Here is a 21,356-nt window from a genome sequence, read left to right as displayed (position 1 = left end):
CAACAACGACGTCCAAGGGTTTTGCGAATGATGCGCATCCCAAAATCCAACCTTGTTGCGAATTACAAGCGAGAATTGCAGCACAAAGCGCAGAATCTTCATTTCAGTTGTCGGAATAAAAAAGCGTGTCGCTGTGGTTGTTGTGCCCCTCCTTGCGCCCAGCGCCTCTTCGTGTATTATAAGCGGCACCTAGACACGATGCATTCAAGTGATGAATTCTCAAGCGCTCGGCGGACCACCGCTTTGGTTAACTGCCGTGAGGCCTCCGGGCTCATACACTCGGGGCTCAGCCCAGAACGACAGGCGCCAAAAATGAAGTTCGAGTTCACGAGCACCAGCCACCTTTCCCGCTGGACATCATGGGCCCGTCATAGCATCTTGCGGTGCTGCGGTTAAGGATCAACCATTAATTTCGTCGAGCTGCGATTATGGAGCGGTATACCCCTCCATGACTGCACCAATATAAAAAAAATGCAGGGTGCCTTCTAATCCCCGCTCATCGTGGTTTAATAATTCGCTAAAGCGCCTACACAACACGAAAATGCGGGTGTTTCGCCGCGCCAAAGCTACGTATCATCCTGATCACTGGTCCCATTATCGCCACATTGCCGATGAACTTTGTTCGGTATCAGTCAATGCCGGACAAACTTTCCTGAGCCATACCCTTCCAGCGTTTCTGGTTTCTAACCTTCGAAAGTTTTGGTCCATTGTCACTAGCACTAAAAAGGATGTCATGCAGTTAATTCAGTCTGATGTGCCTGTTTTGCCTCACGAGTGCTGTGATATCTTGAACGACACCATCTCCTCATTTTTCCAGCAGTCGCTTGCAACTGCCGTGCTACTCTTATCACACGCAAATTCTTCGCATATGGATTCAATTTTTTTTTCTTACTGCGTGGGCGTCGGCAAACTTATCAGCAATCTAAAGAATTCTTCTGTCTTGTGGCTTTGACTCCATAAACTCAAATATGCTAAAATGCACTGAATTGTTATGTATTATTTTGTTGAAGATTTTTGACTAGTCTTTGCAGCTTTCTTCCCTGCCCTAAAACTGGAAGGTGGGAAAGGTGGTTCCGGTTCATAAATCAGGTGACGTCCATTCCGCTAATAATTACAGTCCAATTTCTTTAACATGCATCCCAAGCATAAAATGTTGGAGCATATAACTTATTCACATCTTATTAATTTTCTCGAGACCAACTCTTTCTTTAACAACGCGCAGCATGGCTTTAGAAAATTCTTTTCATGTGAAACGCAGCTCCTTTCTTTTACGAACGATTTGTTTAATAACGCGGATCAGAAAATTGACAGCGACTGCGTATTTCTGGACTTCTCGAGAGCTTTCGATTCTGTTTCTCACGATTTACTGATCTTTAAGCTTTCCCTTCTTAATACTGACATCTATCGCAAAATAACTAACCTTAGTGATTCAGGTAAGCTACAGGACGACCTGGATAGCGTATCCAACTGGTCAACAAATAGCTAATGCAGCTTAACACAACTAAATGCAAAAGTATGCGCGTCTCCTCGAGCGCTCCTCTTGTGATGTAGTCCAATATTTTATCAACGGTACTACCCTGTCGGTTGTTGACTCCTACAAATATTTCGGACTCTATGTTACTAGCAACTTTTCATGGAATATGCATGTTGCATATGTCACTAACAATGCTAACCGAACGTTAGGCTATTTGAGACGAAACTTTGCATCAGCACTCACCTTACTAAAGCTATACTCTATACAAAACACTCGTCCGTCCAAAATTAGAATATGCTTGTCCCATATGGGACCCTGCTCATGCCAATCTTGCTATTTCCCTTGAAAGCATTCAGAACCGCGCCGCCTGTTTCATTCTCTCAAATTATTCTCGTCATTCTAGCGTCACGTCCATGAAAACAACACTAGATCTACCTGACCTTTGGTTACGTCGCAAGTACTTTCGTCTCTGTCTTTTTCATAGAATATATTACTTCTTTAATTACTTCTTTTATTTTTCGACTACAACTGCAACGGTTAGGTTAGGTCAGGTTAGGTTAAATAGACGCGTCTAATTTAGGATCTGATGCGTGGCGCTGGTGATGTAGTCACTACCGCTACCGTATGTTGTTACTTTACGCAGTGACGCTGTTTCCAGGACACCACTACTTGGGCCCCGGAAGCCACAAAGGAAGCACCCCTGTGGACGAGGACGACTGCATTGCCAAGCGGCACGACGAGGCCGGGGTTGGATTGTTGAGTTCATATAGGAGGTTGTGGCCAAATACTGCACCAGGGTGGCCAATCCTGCTCTGGTGAGGAAGTGCGTTACCGGTTCTGGTCACCGGGATCAGGCCACACTCCAGGCCTGTTTTATGCAATTTTATCAACACCCGGATTATTTTTTAAAATCCGGTGGAAAATTGCGCGGCACCGGGATTCGAACCACGGACTTCTTGCACGCGAGACGGGTGTTCTACCTCTACGCCACCGTTGCCAACCGAAAATGCCTTTCGTGGCCTCATGAGACTGAAATAATCAGAAGAATAAGAATGGGCTGGGGTGCGTTTGGCAGGCATTCTCAGATCATGAACAGGAGATTGCCATTATGCCTCAGGAGAAAAGTTTATAACAGCTGTGTCTTACCAGTACTCACGTACGGGGCCGAAACCTGGAGGCTTACGGAAAGGGTTCTACTTAAATTGAGGACGACGCAACGAGCTATGGAAAGAAGAATGATAGGTGTAACGTTAAGGGATAAGGAAAGGGCATATTGGGTGAGGGAACAAACGCGAGTTAATGATATCTTAGTTGAAATCAACAAAAAGAAATGGGCATGGGGAGGACACGTAATGAGGAGGGAAGATAACCGATGGTCATTAAGAGTTACGGAATGGATTCCAAGGGAAGGGAAGCGTAGTAGAGGGCAGCAGAAAGTTAGGTGGGCGGATGAGATTAAGAAGTTTGCAGGGAAAACATGGCCACAAGTAGTACATGACCGAGGTAGTTGGAGAAGTATGGGAGAGGCCTTTGCCCTGCAGTGGGCGTAACCAGGCTGATGATGATGATGATGACGACGACGACGAGGCCTCCGAAAGAGTGCAAAGCGACGCAGACGTGTTTGCCGCCGACCGGACGCCTACGAAGGAGTTTTTCAACGACTTTATATCAACAGGCAATTGGCCTTGGGCGCAGCCGGCTTGGGTACGAAGAACGCGGTCGAGGAGCACGTACTAGGCCGCAGTCTCTATGGAATGCCAACCGGACGGAAGCGTGCAAATAACGGAGACCCAAATCCTGCAGCACCAAAACGAGCAGACGCCGAAATGCCCTCGGAGGAGGCAGCGGACGCCCCCGCAGCACCTGGGGAAGCAGGTGTTGGAAGTAACCATCCGTCTTCATTCGAGGGAGTTCAGCAGATTTTGTGAGTTCCTCGGGACCACGGAGTGATGACAGCAAGATTGTCACCACTTGGGGCTACTGCATGCTAAAGACATCACTCAAGTATGGCAAGGAAAAAAAACATTTCCTGGTTGACCGTCCTTACCTTTACATTCCCCACGGCACTTACTTGAACTTTCCGGTGCACACAAAGGCGCTACAGTGCTCTGTGAAGGTGACTCCCCACGGCTTGCGTACTCCTTGAAAGACGGGCTCTTCGGTCGTGCAGCCAGTCAATTCAGATATGCTAGTTTATGGCCTCGCTTCGATTGGCTTAAACCATCGCATGGTCACAGCCTTGTGTCACATCACGCACGGCGTACCACACAATGCTATGAAGCCCCAAACTCTTCGGCCATTTACTGCACAAGACCACGTCGATTTGGCCAAGAGCTCCTGGGGTCTTGCTTTAGAACCGACTATGGAAACACAACTAACAGACGATACCGACAACATCCCAACAAGCATGGGTGTACCCCGCCACAACTTTGTATACGACTTTCTTCACATTGAAAACACCTCACCCCACTTGACTAAATTTGCCAAGAAAATCTTTTAAAGAAAATGTTTTCACCACACAAAGCTACATCTCGTCTCGCATCGGCCATCAACACAAAATTGAAGTGCCATCTTGTTGAACTAACTTGTGCCATTCTTCCTTTTTGCTAAGAACAGCCATTGAATGGAACTGCCTTCCCGCCTCCGCAGTCTCAGTTTGTGACACCACTAACTTCAATATCGCAATTCGAAGTGCCTTATAGTTTGATTTTCTATTTTTACCCTGTACTGCAAATATTGTATATTTTCACCACTCCTTTCGGTTGTGCCTACTAGGCGTTGAAAATATGTATAATAAATAAATAAATAAATAAATAAATAAATAAATAAATAAATAAATAAATAAATAAATAAATCTGTTCACCGGATCCTGGAAATAAAATAATGCTGACACCGTCGGTGCCACATCTGCCGACTTCACAGAAATCATTTGGCCGAATGCGAAGGCATTAATTCACTGCTGAAAGACTGCAAGAAGCGCAAGCGACTCTCTACGTGCAAGATGCACTAGAGACTATCTCAAGAGACCGCAAGAGACACACAAGAGACCAGACGCGCAAGAGACCATCGGTTTCGGTGCAGGCCCAGCTGCTCCTTGTTTCGTGCCTTGAACAGCTCGCATCTCCGCCTTTCACTACCCACATCGTAGGCCAGTCATGTTCTGCCTGTGGTACGGCTTCAGAATAGGGCAGTTCTTTCTCGATGGTTCAGCTGCAAGCGATGTTTTGTCAAGACCAGCCGGTTCGAGCTCATCGGAGAGCTTTGGCCCGACAGCTGCAACGCTGCGAAAGCGTAAGTCGTGTCGGACACCGGCATGGAAACTCGCACCGACGCTGTCGCGGATACACCAACCCGACGCATTGCGACCGACCGCGATCAGTGCAACCGACCCCGTTTAGTGAGACAAGCGGAGATTCAGTGTTCAAGATAGCCTGCCGCGCTTTTCCAACTGCGATCGTCGCCGACACCTGCGAACAGAGCGCAACAGTAAGTGCCGACCCCTAGAGAAGCCGGTTGAGCACTGGACGACTTCCATTCCCAAATCTTGTCATTATGGAGTTCCATCACTAGCGCGCCTCCACAACCGCCGGAACTATCTTCGTCAGCCTGGCCGAGTGTAGTGAGGACATATAGAGACGCACTGCGGGCGCGAGCAGAGCGTTCTGGCGTACATATACGGCCGGTTGTTTCTTACAAGTGTAAGAAACAACCGTATATACACCGTATATACACCAGAACGCCTAGAGCCCTGCGCAAGCGGCTGTAGCCTGAATTGGTGTTCGTTGTGCTGCGTATGATCCTGTGCTGCGATAGAGTGTGTGGTGTTCGTGACCGGCTGGCACCATGTGTCTGCGCTACCTTTATTTCTCTTCTTTCTTATCTTTCTACCTCTCCCTCCCCCGTTCCCTAGCGCAGTGTAGCAAACCGAATTTTCCGTTTCGGTTAACCTCCCCGCACTTATCCTTTGCTCTCTCTCTCTCTCTCTCTCTCTCTCTGTCAAATGAGAACCAAGAGGACGAGTCCATTTTTGGGAACAGCGCCAGCGGGTGTAGCGGGGCAGCGGGTGTAGCATTCGCTTCAGTGATCTCGTAGCACCTACTGGTGACGAGACACGACCGAGGTTTTCAGCAAAGAGCACATTGCGGAACTTGCTGCAAGCGGAAGGCGCTGCACGCATGATGACACCGATTTCAGTATCAAGGTAGGTGTTTGGCGCCATCGACCTTTTGCTTGGCGCGAATGCCTAACAGCATGTGCCGAAATGCGTTTTACGGTAACTACGGGGGCGGAGTGCTTGTAATATTTGCCTACCAAGACAAATATTGAAACGAAGTTCTATTACAGAAAAAAAAGGAAAGGAAATGGAAGGGTAACATTTTTGTTTGCTCAGGCAAAATCACAGCCCTTCTCCTTCATACGAGTACATAGTGCAGTAAGACCCTCAAAGTTCTGTACAATCTAACAATGGTGTCGGTGAAACGTAAGGACTGAGAGATGTCGGCCTGAATCATTACGCTCGGACCAGTTACTGAGCATTGAAATTAGGAAAAGGTAGCGAAAGGAACAAAGGGAGGAGAACGATGAAGGGGTTCAATTCACAGGCTGACTGAATATTGACTCTGCACCCTGCAGCTAACCGAAGCAGCTCGTCAGACGGAAGAGCAAACTGAGGCGAAGCAGCATCCCGCCGGGGTAGAACAGTCAGGAGAACGAGGCCCGTGATTTCGTCTTCAAGGCTACGCGGTGCGTGAACAAAATAACGAATTCCAACGATTCCACCGGTGCCTGAACCGAAATGGAGACCCAGCGAGGACGCCGCCTACAATAGACGGAAGCGTGTGCACAACCCTCGATGTTAACCGAGCCCATGATTTCGAGTGATACCCTTAACATTGCAGAGAAACTTATTTAAATTAATATATGCTAGGGGGTACCATGATTTCCACTCAGACAGGCCACTCAACTGCGCGTTTCGGAAACCATGCCGTCTGACGGAAGGGCGCCACGCTCGCTAATGTTGTTTTGCGCTATGCGGATGGGCGCCTTTCCTTTCGAGACGCTGTCGATGCAGCCTGCGCCGCATGGGCAGAAGGGCGTAAAGTTCGATCCGTTACGGAACATGCCCGCTGGAAGTACTGCTGTCGTGACTCGCTGTGTACCTATTGCATCAGATCTTGGATGTGGTAATAGCAGTACGCGAGCGCATTGACGTAAAAATTGACAGTCACTTTAGTGTACGCCAAGGAGGGTGAAGGCGAAAGCCTGCACGTTCGAGAGACATTCATTAAATTACTTGAAAATCTCATTGGAATGCGTTGTTACTTCCGTCCGTGTCTAACGCCTTTTCCTTGTGTGCGCGTCCTTTGTGTTTCGCTCGCACCACTTTTTGTTACTTCTTATTACTTGTTTTCTCCCACCAAAGGTTGTGGGTACGACTCCCACCAAAGGTCGTGAGTTTGAGTGCATGCCTGAATTACCTATGTCGCAACTTTGCCTTTTCTTTTATTTGGGGCGAGGGGGGCGGGGGCATGATGAGCGGCATCGGGGCCAGCTGTGGAAGAAGATGACGAACGCGGGAGCAGTGGCACGAGAGCGTGTCTGCGCGAGGCGAGCTCACGTGACTTTCTGCATCGCACGCCGCGCTTTCCAGGCCATCAGGGGTATGATCCACCTAAATTCTTTCGCCTTAACGAGGTCCCTACGACGGAAGTACCATTCGCGTCGTCTGCTGACAACCACCGTCATTATGACCGATGTACGCGCACGTGCTGTACAACAGATGGAATATGGTAAGAACCAGTGTGTCGGAACGGAACGAAAACAAAAACGACAAAGAAAAACGACATTTTTGGCCCGAACGATAACGTATACCCGAAACGCGATTTATTATTTTGTTTTGGAGGGAAGCCGAAACATTATCGGTTTTCGGTTCAAGGGGAAAGTCGGCAATCCGAAGCAGTCGACGTCAGGCAACGTCAGCATAAGCGCGTTTCTCATGCTGGCGAGCGGTAGCCGATCGAGCGCTCCACTAATCGGCATAGTAGCAAAACCCAGGGCTGGCGCGTTGAAGAGCTTATCGTTTCGTTTCCTACGGATACAACGCTTTGTTACCGAAGATTTATCGTCCGTGTATGTTCGTTTAAGTTCGTTTTATCGGAACGGCGGTCTCGCATTTCGGTGCACTCGATGACGTGAGCTAAGGCGCCGAGCATGACTTCTGAATTCGTAATTCACTTATTGAGGAATATAAATACTATGCCTTTATCCTCACTTCGAACATTCTTGCGTGCGAACTAAAACCGTTATGAACCATTACGGGTCGTTATTTCTTTTTTTTCGCTCCGGAGCAGAACCGGAGCGGTACTTTTTTCAGTGGAACGAAACTAAAACCAGAACAAAGAACATATCGTTCCGATATCCTGGTAAAAACTATAGGGGCGTTAAGAACATCTTGATGAGGGCTAGTTGTTTCATATCTAGAACTGAGGTCTAACAGCGCGAATAAAACAAGGACACGAATAAACAAATACTTGTCTGGGCTTTTTGTTTCTTTGTGTCCTTGTTTTATTCGCGCGGTTAAACTTCCGTTTATATACAGAGGCGTGTTAATATCGGCTATTTAGAATACAAATAGAATAACCTTTTCTATTCGGTTCGAGAATTTATGCCGAATATGTGTTTCTTACGAACATATGGAATAGCAACATTATTGGAGTGTCGGGCAGTGGCGTAGCCAGGAATCCTTTTCGGGAGGAAAGGTGATGGATGTTGGGGAGGACAGCCACTTGACCGGAGACGGAGATGTGGAGTGAGGGAGTGAGGAGGGGAGTTAGGGCTTAGCAGGTGGAATTCTGGTACAACAAAATTTCGGTGGGGCGGGGGGCTCGTGTTTCTTGTGTTTGGAGTCCCCTCCTCTCCCCCCCAATTCCTGACTACGCCCGTGCTGTCAGGAGAGAGAGACCGACGCAAGCTTCCAAACGATTCTGCTGCTGGACAGCCGCAGATGCTGCGAAGAGGCAACATGTTCCTGAGTGAAAGCATGGAACAACCAACTTTTGTGCAGTAATTTCCTGTCATTCAATAAGAATCAGCCGCTTCTACGGAGCCCGTGAAATTGCTTTCTCGATTTAGGCAAATTACTTTTTTTTTTTATTCGGTCAATCTCATCCCGCTAGCATCTCTTGAAACAGGTGTGCTATGCTGCAGTATCACGGTTGACTCTTTCAACGCACACAACACCACGCACATGTGGTGATTTGCGGTTCTCTTGCTTCATCACTGTAATTGCTATGGCGTACCTACCAGATAAACGAAGCAACTTGCTTACGATCTTGAAGCTCCTCAGTTGACTCGATGTCCTGTGCATGTCGGAAAGGGCGGCGTTGTAGTGCGCCGCCAAATACGTATGGTCAAGTGCATGAATATCAATTAAAATGGGGGAGTAAGCACGAAACGGAGCTTGCTTTCCTCAGCAGTGCATTGCGGCACCTTGCAGTGGACTCTTTCTTATCCTTATCTACCTTGTGGTAAACCCGCGTTGACCTCGCACGTCGAATTCATCAGGCAGTTCTCGGACTAGGTTTTCTGCATACGCATTTACGCATTTGCTGGTCGTCGCATCCTTAAACTGCCTCTGGCTCACATGTCTGGTGCGAGCTGAGTAGACACTGCACACTGGACACCGGTAGTTGCAGCTAGTTTACCCGGTAGCATTGAGTGACTCCAAGAAAGAGCAAAACAGGTGCTGCATAAGCGATCGGAAGGTCACAGAGTCATTTTTCTCCAGCCATTGTTGGACGCCACAGCCCCGTACGCTCTCCACCGCAACCTTCGCTCGCATTATTGTTCTCGGCTCACCGCATCGTTAAGGCGCGCAACTTATATCCGCTCGTCTTTTACTATCTTTTCTTTTTCTCCCATATCGCCCGCGATACATGCAGGCTATACAGGCACCGTGTGCACGGTTCGTAATTCGCCGACATTGGCATCGGCTGCTAATTGCTCGCGCGCGAAGGGGCAATTACGACGAGCTGCCCTACCGCCGAGGGTCGCAACGGTGTGTAGCGCAATCGTGGAGGAAGTCGAGCGACCGGGAAAGGGCGTCAGGCCCGCACGCATCGAAGTCTTGTCGCCCTTTCGCTCTTCCCCCGATGCCAGCGTACACGGCCGTCGCAGCGGGGTTACGCGTCTGTATCCACGCGCTTGGGCGCGCGCGCACGCACAGGTCGGTGGGTTTTCTTCCTGGCGCGGTTCTGCTGGCACGGCCGCCGGCGCCGGCGTACAGCGTCGGTGGCGGCGGGTGCGTCCATATATGCGGAGGCCCCGGTGACGCGTCCCGCGGCGGCCTTGGCGCAACGGCGCGAGCGGGGGCTTTCGAGCGGTTTTGTCGTGGGCGACCGTTTGCGGTGGGCGCGGTGTGTCCCCGCGGACACCGCGCGGCGGCGAAGTGCCTCGCGAAGACGCGCGACCCCGGCTTGGGCGCCCGGAAGGGAAGCACGGCGACGGCGAAGACTACGACGACGCCGCGATGGAGCTCCGCATCGGGCTCGACTACGTGGTGGAGCACCCGGAGTACACCCGCACGCTGGCCACCGGTGAGGGAGACGGGCCGCGCATTCGGCGCGCACGGCCCCGCGCTGTCGTGGAAACGCCTCGAGCGGCCGCTCGCGGTCTTAACCTATAGGCACTGCTGAGCGCGAAAGGTATACTACACCTGGTCCGTACAGTGGCTGCCATAGTGGTGTTACCCGGAACAATTTATACCACTGCTACGTTCTGCTCAGCAGTGACGTGCAATATTCGCGAAGCTACCGTAAAATGTTAATCTGGGAGATGAGGACTCAATCACTGAGAACGTTTCTTTGCGTCTCAACGTCGTACCAACTTTACTATGAGAGACGCCATCAGGACTGTGTTGACCAACTGAGCCGCAAATACTTTTACTATAGCCGCCGCATGCGCAGAAGTCGCCGAGGGCTTGTTGGGGCTATGAGTCGCAGTAGGCGAATGCCAGGCATTTTGTTTTTATATGTCCTTGTAAAGGTCGCGCACAGCACAGCTCACAATACAACCGGGACAGAATTATTACTTCGTTATACAAGTCATTTCGTTGTATAGAGGGGTTCTTTATAGAGGCGCTCGGCTGTTCCCGGATTTACTTTCGAGCGGGGAATCGTATGGGTCAGGCGCGCCGACTACGGAGGGCCCTCCCTAAATTTCCCGGAGAAAGCAGAGACAGTTCCCGAGTGTTTTACAATAATTCTACATTGCACCAAGTTTCCATTCAGGGAAAATGGGGCCGGCATCTGTGGAGAAAGTTTAGTGTTTCTGGTCTAATTACGATGTCTGCAAGTAATTACTGAATACTATAGTTTCCTGCTTTCCAGTAAATAACGCATATGAAAGCTCTCCGGAGCTTTATGATAATAAGTGTGTTTTACGAACGGCGCAGAATTTAGCCGGTCGTCTGGGAGAACTGCCACCGAGACCAAGTTTGCTGAAAAATGGAAACAGGGGGGGGGGGGGGGGGTCGTTGTAGCCAGTATGCGTGCGAAGGTGAATGTTGGTATATAAATTACAACCTTTGTAACAAATTCCTTTATAAAGTGTTCGAAAGAGTTATACCGCCGTTATGCACTGTTTCCCAATGTACCGAGATAACTCTACGTTACAACGCGTTAATATTCGGTAAAAATTGGGAGCCTGTTATGTGCAATGTGTCAAAACAGTTTAATGTTTCTGAAATAATTATGAGCTTTGAAAATAATTAATGAACCGCTGTTTTCTCTCGGTTTCCATGCGTTAGGCGAGACGACCACGCTGTCTTCGGTGATGTAAACGAGCCACCTTGTTGATATAAGAGATTCTATAGTAACGTGAGCAGGAACGCGGGCATAATAAGATAGCGCCGTGTGTTTTTATCAGTGTCTTTTTTGTGACCGTTCTTCTGCTTGCACCACTATATACCTTATACGAGCTCTACACCGATCGTCTAATTCGAGGAGTGATATTTCTTGCTCCGTGTGCGGTGTTATCTCTGTGAAGCGTGTTGGTTGCAAGAAGTGATTGCCACTTCATAATTTCACCTCAATGCACTATGTAGTTGTTTTCCCTCCCGTCAATCAATGTATTAACCTTATTACGCCTGATTCGACGAAGCTGTAACTATTCAGCTCTGTCCTGACGCCAGTGACAAGAACATTTTTTCGCTAACTTGACAACCGCTGTGCACTGACTCGTGCAGCTGAATGTCAAAATTTTATTTGTGCGGCATTTAACGTCCCGGAAACTGCAAACTGCCATTGGTTATGAGAGACGCCGGAGGGGATTGCCCCGAATAAATTGGTTACCACCCGGGGTTCTTTAGCGTGCGCCCGAAGCACGGTTAACGAGCACTTTTGCATTCCGACTCCATCGAAATACGATCGCTGAGTTCGGGACTCGAACCCGCGAATTCGTGCTCCGTAGCGCAACGCCGTGTAGCCCCACTGGGCCACTGCGGTGCGCGAAGGCGGCGTGAAAGACACCGAAAGAAACGATTATTCTCAAGGCCAGCACGAGTGTGCAGACGTCTTCGTCGTTCCTTTCAAAGAAGCAATAGCTGTTTTTGCAGAGTTCTATATACGGGGAAAGAGGAAAGTGCTTCAGGGTGGCCGCTACACAAATTAACATCCTAAAATCTGCTTATAGTTCCTGCCAACTAATTTTACTCTTTTTATTCAGCGTGTGTTCCTAATGTATTATAGAAAACTAAATATTAAAATAATATGATTTCTTCCTCATAAATAAGTTTCTCTGATTGAAAGAGTCGAGCTAACATCCCATTGCTTTAGCTTATTTTTTTTCTCTCTGATTGTGAGGCCCACCCAATTCGCTCGATACGCACGGCGAGGCGCGACCATGGATCTTGACAGGAGCATCGCGGCGTGTGTTCAAGGCCAACGTCGAGAGGACTTAACGCCCAGCGCGGTCCTCTCTATACTCTGTGCCACACGGCGAACTTGCGTCACGTCGATGTACTGCATATTCATGTGTTAACTCCGAAAACACTCGGAAACCCCACAAGCTCGAAGTCGCGGTCGCACTCCTACAAAGTTGTGCATCGAGTGAAGGGATAGTCTAAATCAAATAGGGGTGACCGCCCTCTTCACACGGTGTTCAGTCTACCATATTGGTTCGCGATCGGCTATACGCTAAATATCAAAGGAGGCGAAGGTTTCTAGATGTTGGCGAAAGCTGCTGTAAACAGTTGGCTCTCTCACTGCAAGCCCGTCGGGCCGACGGACTGGTAAGCATGCATAAAGCCACAGGTCGGCGCACTCAGTCATGAGTGCACTCACTCACACTGACTCGCACTCATTTCAAAGGCGTGAGTGGAGGTGAGTGCGAATGCGAGTGAGCACCAGTGAGCGTGAACGGAATTGAGTGCGAGTGCAAGTGAGTGCCAGTCAGTGTGAATGGCCGTGAGTGCGAGTGCGAGTGAGTGCCAGTGAGAGTGAGTGGAGGTGAGTGCGAATGCGAGTGAGCGCTAGTGAGTGTGAGCGGAATTGAGTGCGAGTGCAAGTGAGTGCCAGTGAGTGTGAATGAACGTGAGTGCGAGCGGCGAGGGAGTGCCAGTGAGAGTGAGTGGAGGTGAGTGCGAATGCGAGTGAGCGCCAGTGAGTGTGAGCGGAATTGAGTGCGAATGCGAGTGAGCGCTAGTGAGTGTGAGCGGAATTGAGTGCGAGTGCAAGTGAGTGCCAGTGAGTGTGAATGAACGTGAGTGCGAGCGGCGAGGGAGTGCCAGTGAGAGTGAGTGGAGGTGAGTGCGAATGCGAGTGAGCGCCAGTGAGTGTGAGCGGAATTGAGTGCGAGTGCAAGTGAGTGCCAGTGAGTGTGAATGAACGTGAGTGCGAGCGGCGAGGGAGTGCCAGTGAGAGTGAGTGGAGGTGAGTGCGAATGCGAGTGAGCGCCAGTGAGTGTGAGCGGAATTGAGTGCGAATGCGAGTGAGCGCTAGTGAGTGTGAGCGGAATTGAGTGCGAGTGCAAGTGAGTGCCAGTCAGTGTGAATGGCCGTGAGTGCGAGTGCGAGTGAGTGCCAGTGAGAGTGAGTGGAGGTGAGTGCGAATGCGAGTGAGCGCTAGTGAGTGTGAGCGGAATTGAGTGCTAGTGCAAGTGAGTGCCAGTGAGTGTGAATGAACGTGAGTGCGAGCGGCGAGGGAGTGCCAGTGAGAGTGAGTGGAGGTGAGTGCGAATGCGAGTGAGCGCCAGTGAGTGTGAGCGGAATTGAGTGCGAATGCGAGTGAGCGCTAGTGAGTGTGAGCGGAATTGAGTGCGAGTGCAAGTGAGTGCCAGTGAGTGTGAATGAACGTGAGTGCGAGCGGCGAGGGAGTGCCAGTGAGAGTGAGTGGAGGTGAGTGCGAATGCGAGTGAGCGCCAGTGAGTGTGAGCGGAATTGAGTGCGAATGCGAGTGAGCGCCAGTGAGTGTGAGCGGAATTGAGTGCGAGTGCAAGTGAGTGCCAGTGAGTGTGAATGAACGTGAGTGCGAGCGGCGAGGGAGTGCCAGTGAGAGTGAGTGGAGGTGAGTGCGAATGCGAGTGAGCGCCAGTGAGTGTGAGCGGAATTGAGTGCGAATGCGAGTGAGCGCTAGTGAGTGTGAGCGGAATTGAGTGCGAGTGCAAGTGAGTGCCAGTGAGTGTGAATGAACGTGAGTGCGAGCGGCGAGGGAGTGCCAGTGAGAGTGAGTGGAGGTGAGTGCGAATGCGAGTGAGCGCCAGTGAGTGTGAGCGGAATTGAGTGCGAATGCGAGTGAGCGCCAGTGAGTGTGAGCGGAATTGAGTGCGAGTGCAAGTGAGTGCCAGTGAGTGTGAATGGACTTGAGTGCGAGCGGCGAGGGAGTGCCAGTGAGAGTGAGTGGAGGTGAGTGCGAATGCGAGTGAGCGCCAGTGAGTGTGAGCGGAATTGAGTGCGAATGCGAGTGAGCGCCAGTGAGTGTGAGCGGAATTGAGTGCGAGTGCAAGTGAGTGCCAGTGAGTGTGAATGAACGTGAGTGCGAGCGGCGAGGGAGTGCCAGTGAGAGTGAGTGGAGGTGAGTGCGAATGCGAGTGAGCGCCAGTGAGTGTGAGCGGAATTGAGTGCGAATGCGAGTGAGCGCCAGTGAGTGTGAGCGGAATTGAGTGCGAGTGCAAGTGAGTGCCAGTGAGTGTGGATGAACGTGAGTGCGAGCGGCGAGGGAGTGCCAGTGAGAGTGAGTGGAGGTGAGTGCGAATGCGAGTGAGCGCCAGTGAGTGTGAGCGGAATTGAGTGCGAATGCGAGTGAGCGCCAGTGAGTGTGAGCGGAATTGAGTGCGAGTGCAAGTGAGTGCCAGTGAGTGTGAATGAACGTGAGTGCGAGCGGCGAGGGAGTGCCAGTGAGAGTGAGTGGAGGTGAGTGCGAATGCGAGTGAGCGCCAGTGAGTGTGAGCGGAATTGAGTGCGAATGCGAGTGAGCGCCAGTGAGTATGAGCGGAATTGAGTGCGAGTGCAAGTGAGTGCCAGTGAGTGTGAATGAACGTGAGTGCGAGCGGCGAGGGAGTGCCAGTGAGAGTGAGTGGAGGTGAGTGCGAATGCGAGTGAGCGCTAGTGAGTGTGAGCGGAATTGAGTGCGAGTGCAAGTGAGTGCGAGCGGCGAGGGAGTGCCAGTGAGTGTGAATGGACGTGAGTGCGAGTGCGAGTGAGCGCCAGTGAGTGTGAGCGGAATTGAGTGCGAATGCGAGTGAGCACCAGTGAGCGTGGGCGGAATTGAGCGCGAATGCGAGTGAGCGCCAGTAAGTGTGAATGGACGTGAGTGTGAATGGAGGTGAGTGCGAGTGCGAGTGAGTGCCAGTGAGTGTGAATGGAGGTGAGTGCGAGTGCGAGTGAGTGCCAGTGAGTGTGAATGGAGGTGAGTGCGAATGCGAGTGAGCGTCAGTGAGCGTGAGCGGAATTGAGTGCGAGTGCAAGTGAGTGCCAGTGACTGTGAATGGACGTGAGTGTGAATGGACGTGAGCGCGAGTGCGAGTGAGTGCCAGTGAGTGTGAATGGAGGTGAGTGCGAGTGCGAGTGAGTGCCAGTGAGCGTGAGTGGAGATGAGTGCGAATGCGAGTGAGCGCCAGTGAGTGTGAGCGGAATTGAGTGCGAGTGCAAGTGAGTGCCAGTGAGTGTGAATGAACGTGAGTGCGAGCGGCGAGGGAGTGCCAGTGAGAGTGAGTGGAGGTGAGTGCGAATGCGAGTGAGCGCCAGTGAGTGTGAGCGGAATTGAGTGCGAATGCGAGTGAGCGCCAGTGAGTGTGAGCGGAATTGAGTGCGAGTGCAAGTGAGTGCCAGTGAGTGTGAATGAACGTGAGTGCGAGCGGCGAGGGAGTGCCAGTGAGAGTGAGTGGAGGTGAGTGCGAATGCGAGTGAGCGCCAGTGAGTGTGAGCGGAATTGAGTGCGAATGCGAGTGAGCGCCAGTGAGTGTGAGCGGAATTGAGTGCGAGTGCAAGTGAGTGCCAGTGAGTGTGAATGAACGTGAGTGCGAGCGGCGAGGGAGTGCCAGTGAGAGTGAGTGGAGGTGAGTGCGAATGCGAGTGAGCGCTAGTGAGTGTGAGCGGAATTGAGTGCGAGTGCAAGTGAGTGCCAGTGAGTGTGAATGAACGTGAGTGCGAGCGGCGAGGGAGTGCCAGTGAGTGTGAATGGACGTGAGTGCGAGTGCGAGTGAGCGCCAGTGAGTGTGAGCGGAATTGAGTGCGAATGCGAGTGAGCACCAGTGAGCGTGGGCGGAATTGAGCGCGAATGCGAGTGAGCGCCAGTAAGTGTGAATGGACGTGAGTGTGAATGGAGGTGAGTGCGAGTGCGAGTGAGTGCCAGTGAGTGTGAATGGAGGTGAGTGCGAGTGCGAGTGAGTGCCAGTGAGTGTGAATGGAGGTGAGTGCGAATGCGAGTGAGCGCCAGTGAGTGTGAGCGGAATTGAGTGCGAATGCGAGTGAGCGCCAGTGAGCGTGAGCGGAATTGAGTGCGAGTGCAAGTGAGTGCCAGTGACTGTGAATGGACGTGAGTGTGAATGGACGTGAGCGCGAGTGCGAGTGAGTGCCAGTGAGTGTGAATGGAGGTGAGTGCGAGTGCGAGTGAGTGCCAGTGAGCGTGAGTGGAGATGAGTGCGAATGCGAGTGAGCGCCAGTGAGTGTGAGCGGCATTGAGTGCGAATGCGAGTGAGCGCCAGTGAGTGTGAGCGGAATTGAGTGCGAGTGCAAGTGAGTGCCAGTGAGTATGAATGGACGTGAGTGCGAGTGAGTGCCAGTGAGAGTGAGTGGAGGTGAGTGCGAATGCGAGTGAGCGCTAGTGAGTGTGAGCGGAATTGAGTGCGAGTGCAAGTGAGTGCCAGTGAGTGTGAATGAACGTGAGTGCGAGCGGCGAGGGAGTGCCAGTGAGAGTGAGTGGAGGTGAGTGCGAATGCGAGTGAGCGCTAGTGAGTGTGAGCGGAATTGAGTGCGAGTGCAAGTGAGTGCCAGTGAGTGTGAATGAACGTGAGTGCGAGCGGCGAGGGAGTGCCAGTGAGTGTGAATGGACGTGAGTGCGAGTGCGAGTGAGCGCCAGTGAGTGTGAGCGGAATTGAGTGCGAATGCGAGTGAGCACCAGTGAGCGTGGGCGGAATTGAGCGCGAATGCGAGTGAGCGCCAGTAAGTGTGAATGGACGTGAGTGTGAATGGAGGTGAGTGCGAGTGCGAGTGAGTGCCAGTGAGTGTGAATGGAGGTGAGTGCGAGTGCGAGTGAGTGCCAGTGAGTGTGAATGGAGGTGAGTGCGAATGCGAGTGAGCGCCAGTGAGTGTGAGCGGAATTGAGTGCGAATGCGAGTGAGCGCCAGTGAGCGTGAGCGGAATTGAGTGCGAGTGCAAGTGAGTGCCAGTGACTGTGAATGGACGTGAGTGTGAATGGACGTGAGCGCGAGTGCGAGTGAGTGCCAGTGAGTGTGAATGGAGGTGAGTGCGAGTGCGAGTGAGTGCCAGTGAGCGTGAGTGGAGATGAGTGCGAATGCGAGTGAGCGCCAGTGAGTGTGAGCGGCATTGAGTGCGAATGCGAGTGAGCGCCAGTGAGTGTGAGCGGAATTGAGTGCGAGTGCAAGTGAGTGCCAGTGAGTATGAATGGACGTGAGTGCGAGTGAGTGCCAGTGAGAGTGAGTGGAGGTGAGTGCGAATGCGAGTGAGCGCTAGTGAGTGTGAGCGGAATTGAGTGCGAGTGCAAGTGAGTGCCAGTGAGTGTGAATGAACGTGAGTGCGAGCGGCGAGGGAGTGCCAGTGAGAGTGAGTGGAGGTGAGTGCGAATGCGAGTGAGCGCCAGTGAGTGTGAGCGGAATTGAGTGCGAATGCGAGTGAGCGCTAGTGAGTGTGAGCGGAATTGAGTGCGAGTGCAAGTGAGTGCCAGTGAGTGTGAATGAACGTGAGTGCGAGCGGCGAGGGAGTGCCAGTGAGAGTGAGTGGAGGTGAGTGCGAATGCGAGTGAGCGCCAGTGAGTGTGAGCGGAATTGAGTGCGAGTGCAAGTGAGTGCCAGTGAGTGTGAATGAACGTGAGTGCGAGCGGCGAGGGAGTGCCAGTGAGAGTGAGTGGAGGTGAGTGCGAATGCGAGTGAGCGCCAGTGAGTGTGAGCGGAATTGAGTGCGAATGCGAGTGAGCGCTAGTGAGTGTGAGCGGAATTGAGTGCGAGTGCAAGTGAGTGCCAGTCAGTGTGAATGGCCGTGAGTGCGAGTGCGAGTGAGTGCCAGTGAGAGTGAGTGGAGGTGAGTGCGAATGCGAGTGAGCGCTAGTGAGTGTGAGCGGAATTGAGTGCTAGTGCAAGTGAGTGCCAGTGAGTGTGAATGAACGTGAGTGCGAGCGGCGAGGGAGTGCCAGTGAGAGTGAGTGGAGGTGAGTGCGAATGCGAGTGAGCGCCAGTGAGTGTGAGCGGAATTGAGTGCGAATGCGAGTGAGCGCTAGTGAGTGTGAGCGGAATTGAGTGCGAGTGCAAGTGAGTGCCAGTGAGTGTGAATGAACGTGAGTGCGAGCGGCGAGGGAGTGCCAGTGAGAGTGAGTGGAGGTGAGTGCGAATGCGAGTGAGCGCCAGTGAGTGTGAGCGGAATTGAGTGCGAATGCGAGTGAGCGCCAGTGAGTGTGAGCGGAATTGAGTGCGAGTGCAAGTGAGTGCCAGTGAGTGTGGATGAACGTGAGTGCGAGCGGCGAGGGAGTGCCAGTGAGAGTGAGTGGAGGTGAGTGCGAATGCGAGTGAGCGCCAGTGAGTGTGAGCGGAATTGAGTGCGAATGCGAGTGAGCGCTAGTGAGTGTGAGCGGAATTGAGTGCGAGTGCAAGTGAGTGCCAGTGAGTGTGAATGAACGTGAGTGCGAGCGGCGAGGGAGTGCCAGTGAGAGTGAGTGGAGGTGAGTGCGAATGCGAGTGAGCGCCAGTGAGTGTGAGCGGAATTGAGTGCGAATGCGAGTGAGCGCCAGTGAGTGTGAGCGGAATTGAGTGCGAGTGCAAGTGAGTGCCAGTGAGTGTGAATGGACTTGAGTGCGAGCGGCGAGGGAGTGCCAGTGAGAGTGAGTGGAGGTGAGTGCGAATGCGAGTGAGCGCCAGTGAGTGTGAGCGGAATTGAGTGCGAATGCGAGTGAGCGCCAGTGAGTGTGAGCGGAATTGAGTGCGAGTGCAAGTGAGTGCCAGTGAGTGTGAATGAACGTGAGTGCGAGCGGCGAGGGAGTGCCAGTGAGAGTGAGTGGAGGTGAGTGCGAATGCGAGTGAGCGCCAGTGAGTGTGAGCGGAATTGAGTGCGAATGCGAGTGAGCGCCAGTGAGTGTGAGCGGAATTGAGTGCGAGTGCAAGTGAGTGCCAGTGAGTGTGAATGAACGTGAGTGCGAGCGGCGAGGGAGTGCCAGTGAGAGTGAGTGGAGGTGAGTGCGAATGCGAGTGAGCGCCAGTGAGTGTGAGCGGAATTGAGTGCGAATGCGAGTGAGCGCCAGTGAGTGTGAGCGGAATTGAGTGCGAGTGCAAGTGAGTGCCAGTGAGTGTGAATGAACGTGAGTGCGAGCGGCGAGGGAGTGCCAGTGAGAGTGAGTGGAGGTGAGTGCGAATGCGAGTGAGCGCCAGTGAGTGTGAGCGGAATTGAGTGCGAATGCGAGTGAGCGCCAGTGAGTGTGAGCGGAATTGAGTGCGAGTGCAAGTGAGTGCCAGTGAGTGTGAATGAACGTGAGTGCGAGCGGCGAGGGAGTGCCAGTGAGAGTGAGTGGAGGTGAGTGCGAATGCGAGTGAGCGCTAGTGAGTGTGAGCGGAATTGAGTGCGAGTGCAAGTGAGTGCGAGCGGCGAGGGAGTGCCAGTGAGTGTGAATGGACGTGAGTGCGAGTGCGAGTGAGCGCCAGTGAGTGTGAGCGGAATTGAGTGCGAATGCGAGTGAGCACCAGTGAGCGTGGGCGGAATTGAGCGCGAATGCGAGTGAGCGCCAGTAAGTGTGAATGGACATGAGTGTGAATGGAGGTGAGTGCGAGTGCGAGTGAGTGCCAGTGAGTGTGAATGGAGGTGAGTGCGAGTGCGAGTGAGTGCCAGTGAGTGTGAATGGAGGTGAGTGCGAATGCGAGTGAGCGCCAGTGAGTGTGAGCGGAATTGAGTGCGAATGCGAGTGAGCGTCAGTGAGCGTGAGCGGAATTGAGTGCGAGTGCAAGTGAGTGCCAGTGACTGTGAATGGACGTGAGTGTGAATGGACGTGAGCGCGAGTGCGAGTGAGTGCCAGTGAGTGTGAATGGAGGTGAGTGCGAGTGCGAGTGAGTGCCAGTGAGCGTGAGTGGAGATGAGTGCGAATGCGAGTGAGCGCCAGTGAGTGTGAGCGGCATTGAGTGCGAATGCGAGTGAGCGCCAGTGAGTGTGAGCGGAATTGAGTGCGAGTGCAAGTGAGTGCCAGTGAGTGTGAATGAACGTGAGTGCGAGCGGCGAGGGAGTGCCAGTGAGAGTGAGTGGAGGTGAGTGCGAATGCGAGTGAGCGCCAGTGAGTGTGAGCGGAATTGAGTGCGAATGCGAGTGAGCGCCAGTGAGTGTGAGCGGAATTGAGTGCGAGTGCAAGTGAGTGCCAGTGAGTGTGAATGAACGTGAGTGCGAGCGGCGAGGGAGTGCCAGTGAGAGTGAGTGGAGGTGAGTGCGAATGCGAGTGAGCGCCAGTGAGTGTGAGCGGAATTGAGTGCGAATGCGAGTGAGCGCCAGTGAGTGTGAGCGGAATTGAGTGCGAGTGCAAGTGAGTGCCAGTGAGTGTGAATGAACGTGAGTGCGAGCGGCGAGGGAGTGCCAGTGAGAGTGAGTGGAGGTGAGTGCGAATGCGAGTGAGCGCTAGTGAGTGTGAGCGGAATTGAGTGCGAGTGCAAGTGAGTGCCAGTGAGTGTGAATGAACGTGAGTGCGAGCGGCGAGGGAGTGCCAGTGAGTGTGAATGGACGTGAGTGCGAGTGCGAGTGAGCGCCAGTGAGTGTGAGCGGAATTGAGTGCGAATGCGAGTGAGCACCAGTGAGCGTGGGCGGAATTGAGCGCGAATGCGAGTGAGCGCCAGTAAGTGTGAATGGACGTGAGTGTGAATGGAGGTGAGTGCGAGTGCGAGTGAGTGCCAGTGAGTGTGAATGGAGGTGAGTGCGAGTGCGAGTGAGTGCCAGTGAGTGTGAATGGAGGTGAGTGCGAATGCGAGTGAGCGCCAGTGAGTGTGAGCGGAATTGAGTGCGAATGCGAGTGAGCGCCAGTGAGCGTGAGCGGAATTGAGTGCGAGTGCAAGTGAGTGCCAGTGACTGTGAATGGACGTGAGTGTGAATGGACGTGAGCGCGAGTGCGAGTGAGTGCCAGTGAGTGTGAATGGAGGTGAGTGCGAGTGCGAGTGAGTGCCAGTGAGCGTGAGTGGAGATGAGTGCGAATGC

The 21,356-nt window shown here is 52.5% G+C and overlaps 1 protein-coding gene and 1 pseudogene across 1 annotated transcript in view; both read left to right on the top strand.

Moving 5' to 3' along the window:
- Positions 1–2,098: 2,098 nt before the first annotated feature.
- Positions 2,099–3,974, top strand: LOC142577885 (uncharacterized; annotated as a pseudogene).
- A 5,685-nt stretch (positions 3,975–9,659) lies between these two features.
- Positions 9,660–21,356, top strand: part of LOC142578809 (uncharacterized) — an 81,992-nt gene continuing 70,295 nt past the window's right edge. The window contains exon 1 of the mRNA XM_075688401.1: positions 9,660–10,068. Within this exon, the coding sequence (XP_075544516.1) occupies positions 10,002–10,068 (67 nt within the window). The 5' untranslated portion in view covers positions 9,660–10,001. The remainder of the gene's footprint in view (positions 10,069–21,356) is intronic.

The sequence above is a fragment of the Dermacentor variabilis genome, chromosome 4, assembly GCF_050947875.1.
Source record: "Dermacentor variabilis isolate Ectoservices chromosome 4, ASM5094787v1, whole genome shotgun sequence".
Classification (NCBI taxonomy): Eukaryota; Metazoa; Arthropoda; class Arachnida; order Ixodida; family Ixodidae; genus Dermacentor; species Dermacentor variabilis.
This window is presented reverse-complemented; position numbering and strand designations above follow the sequence as displayed.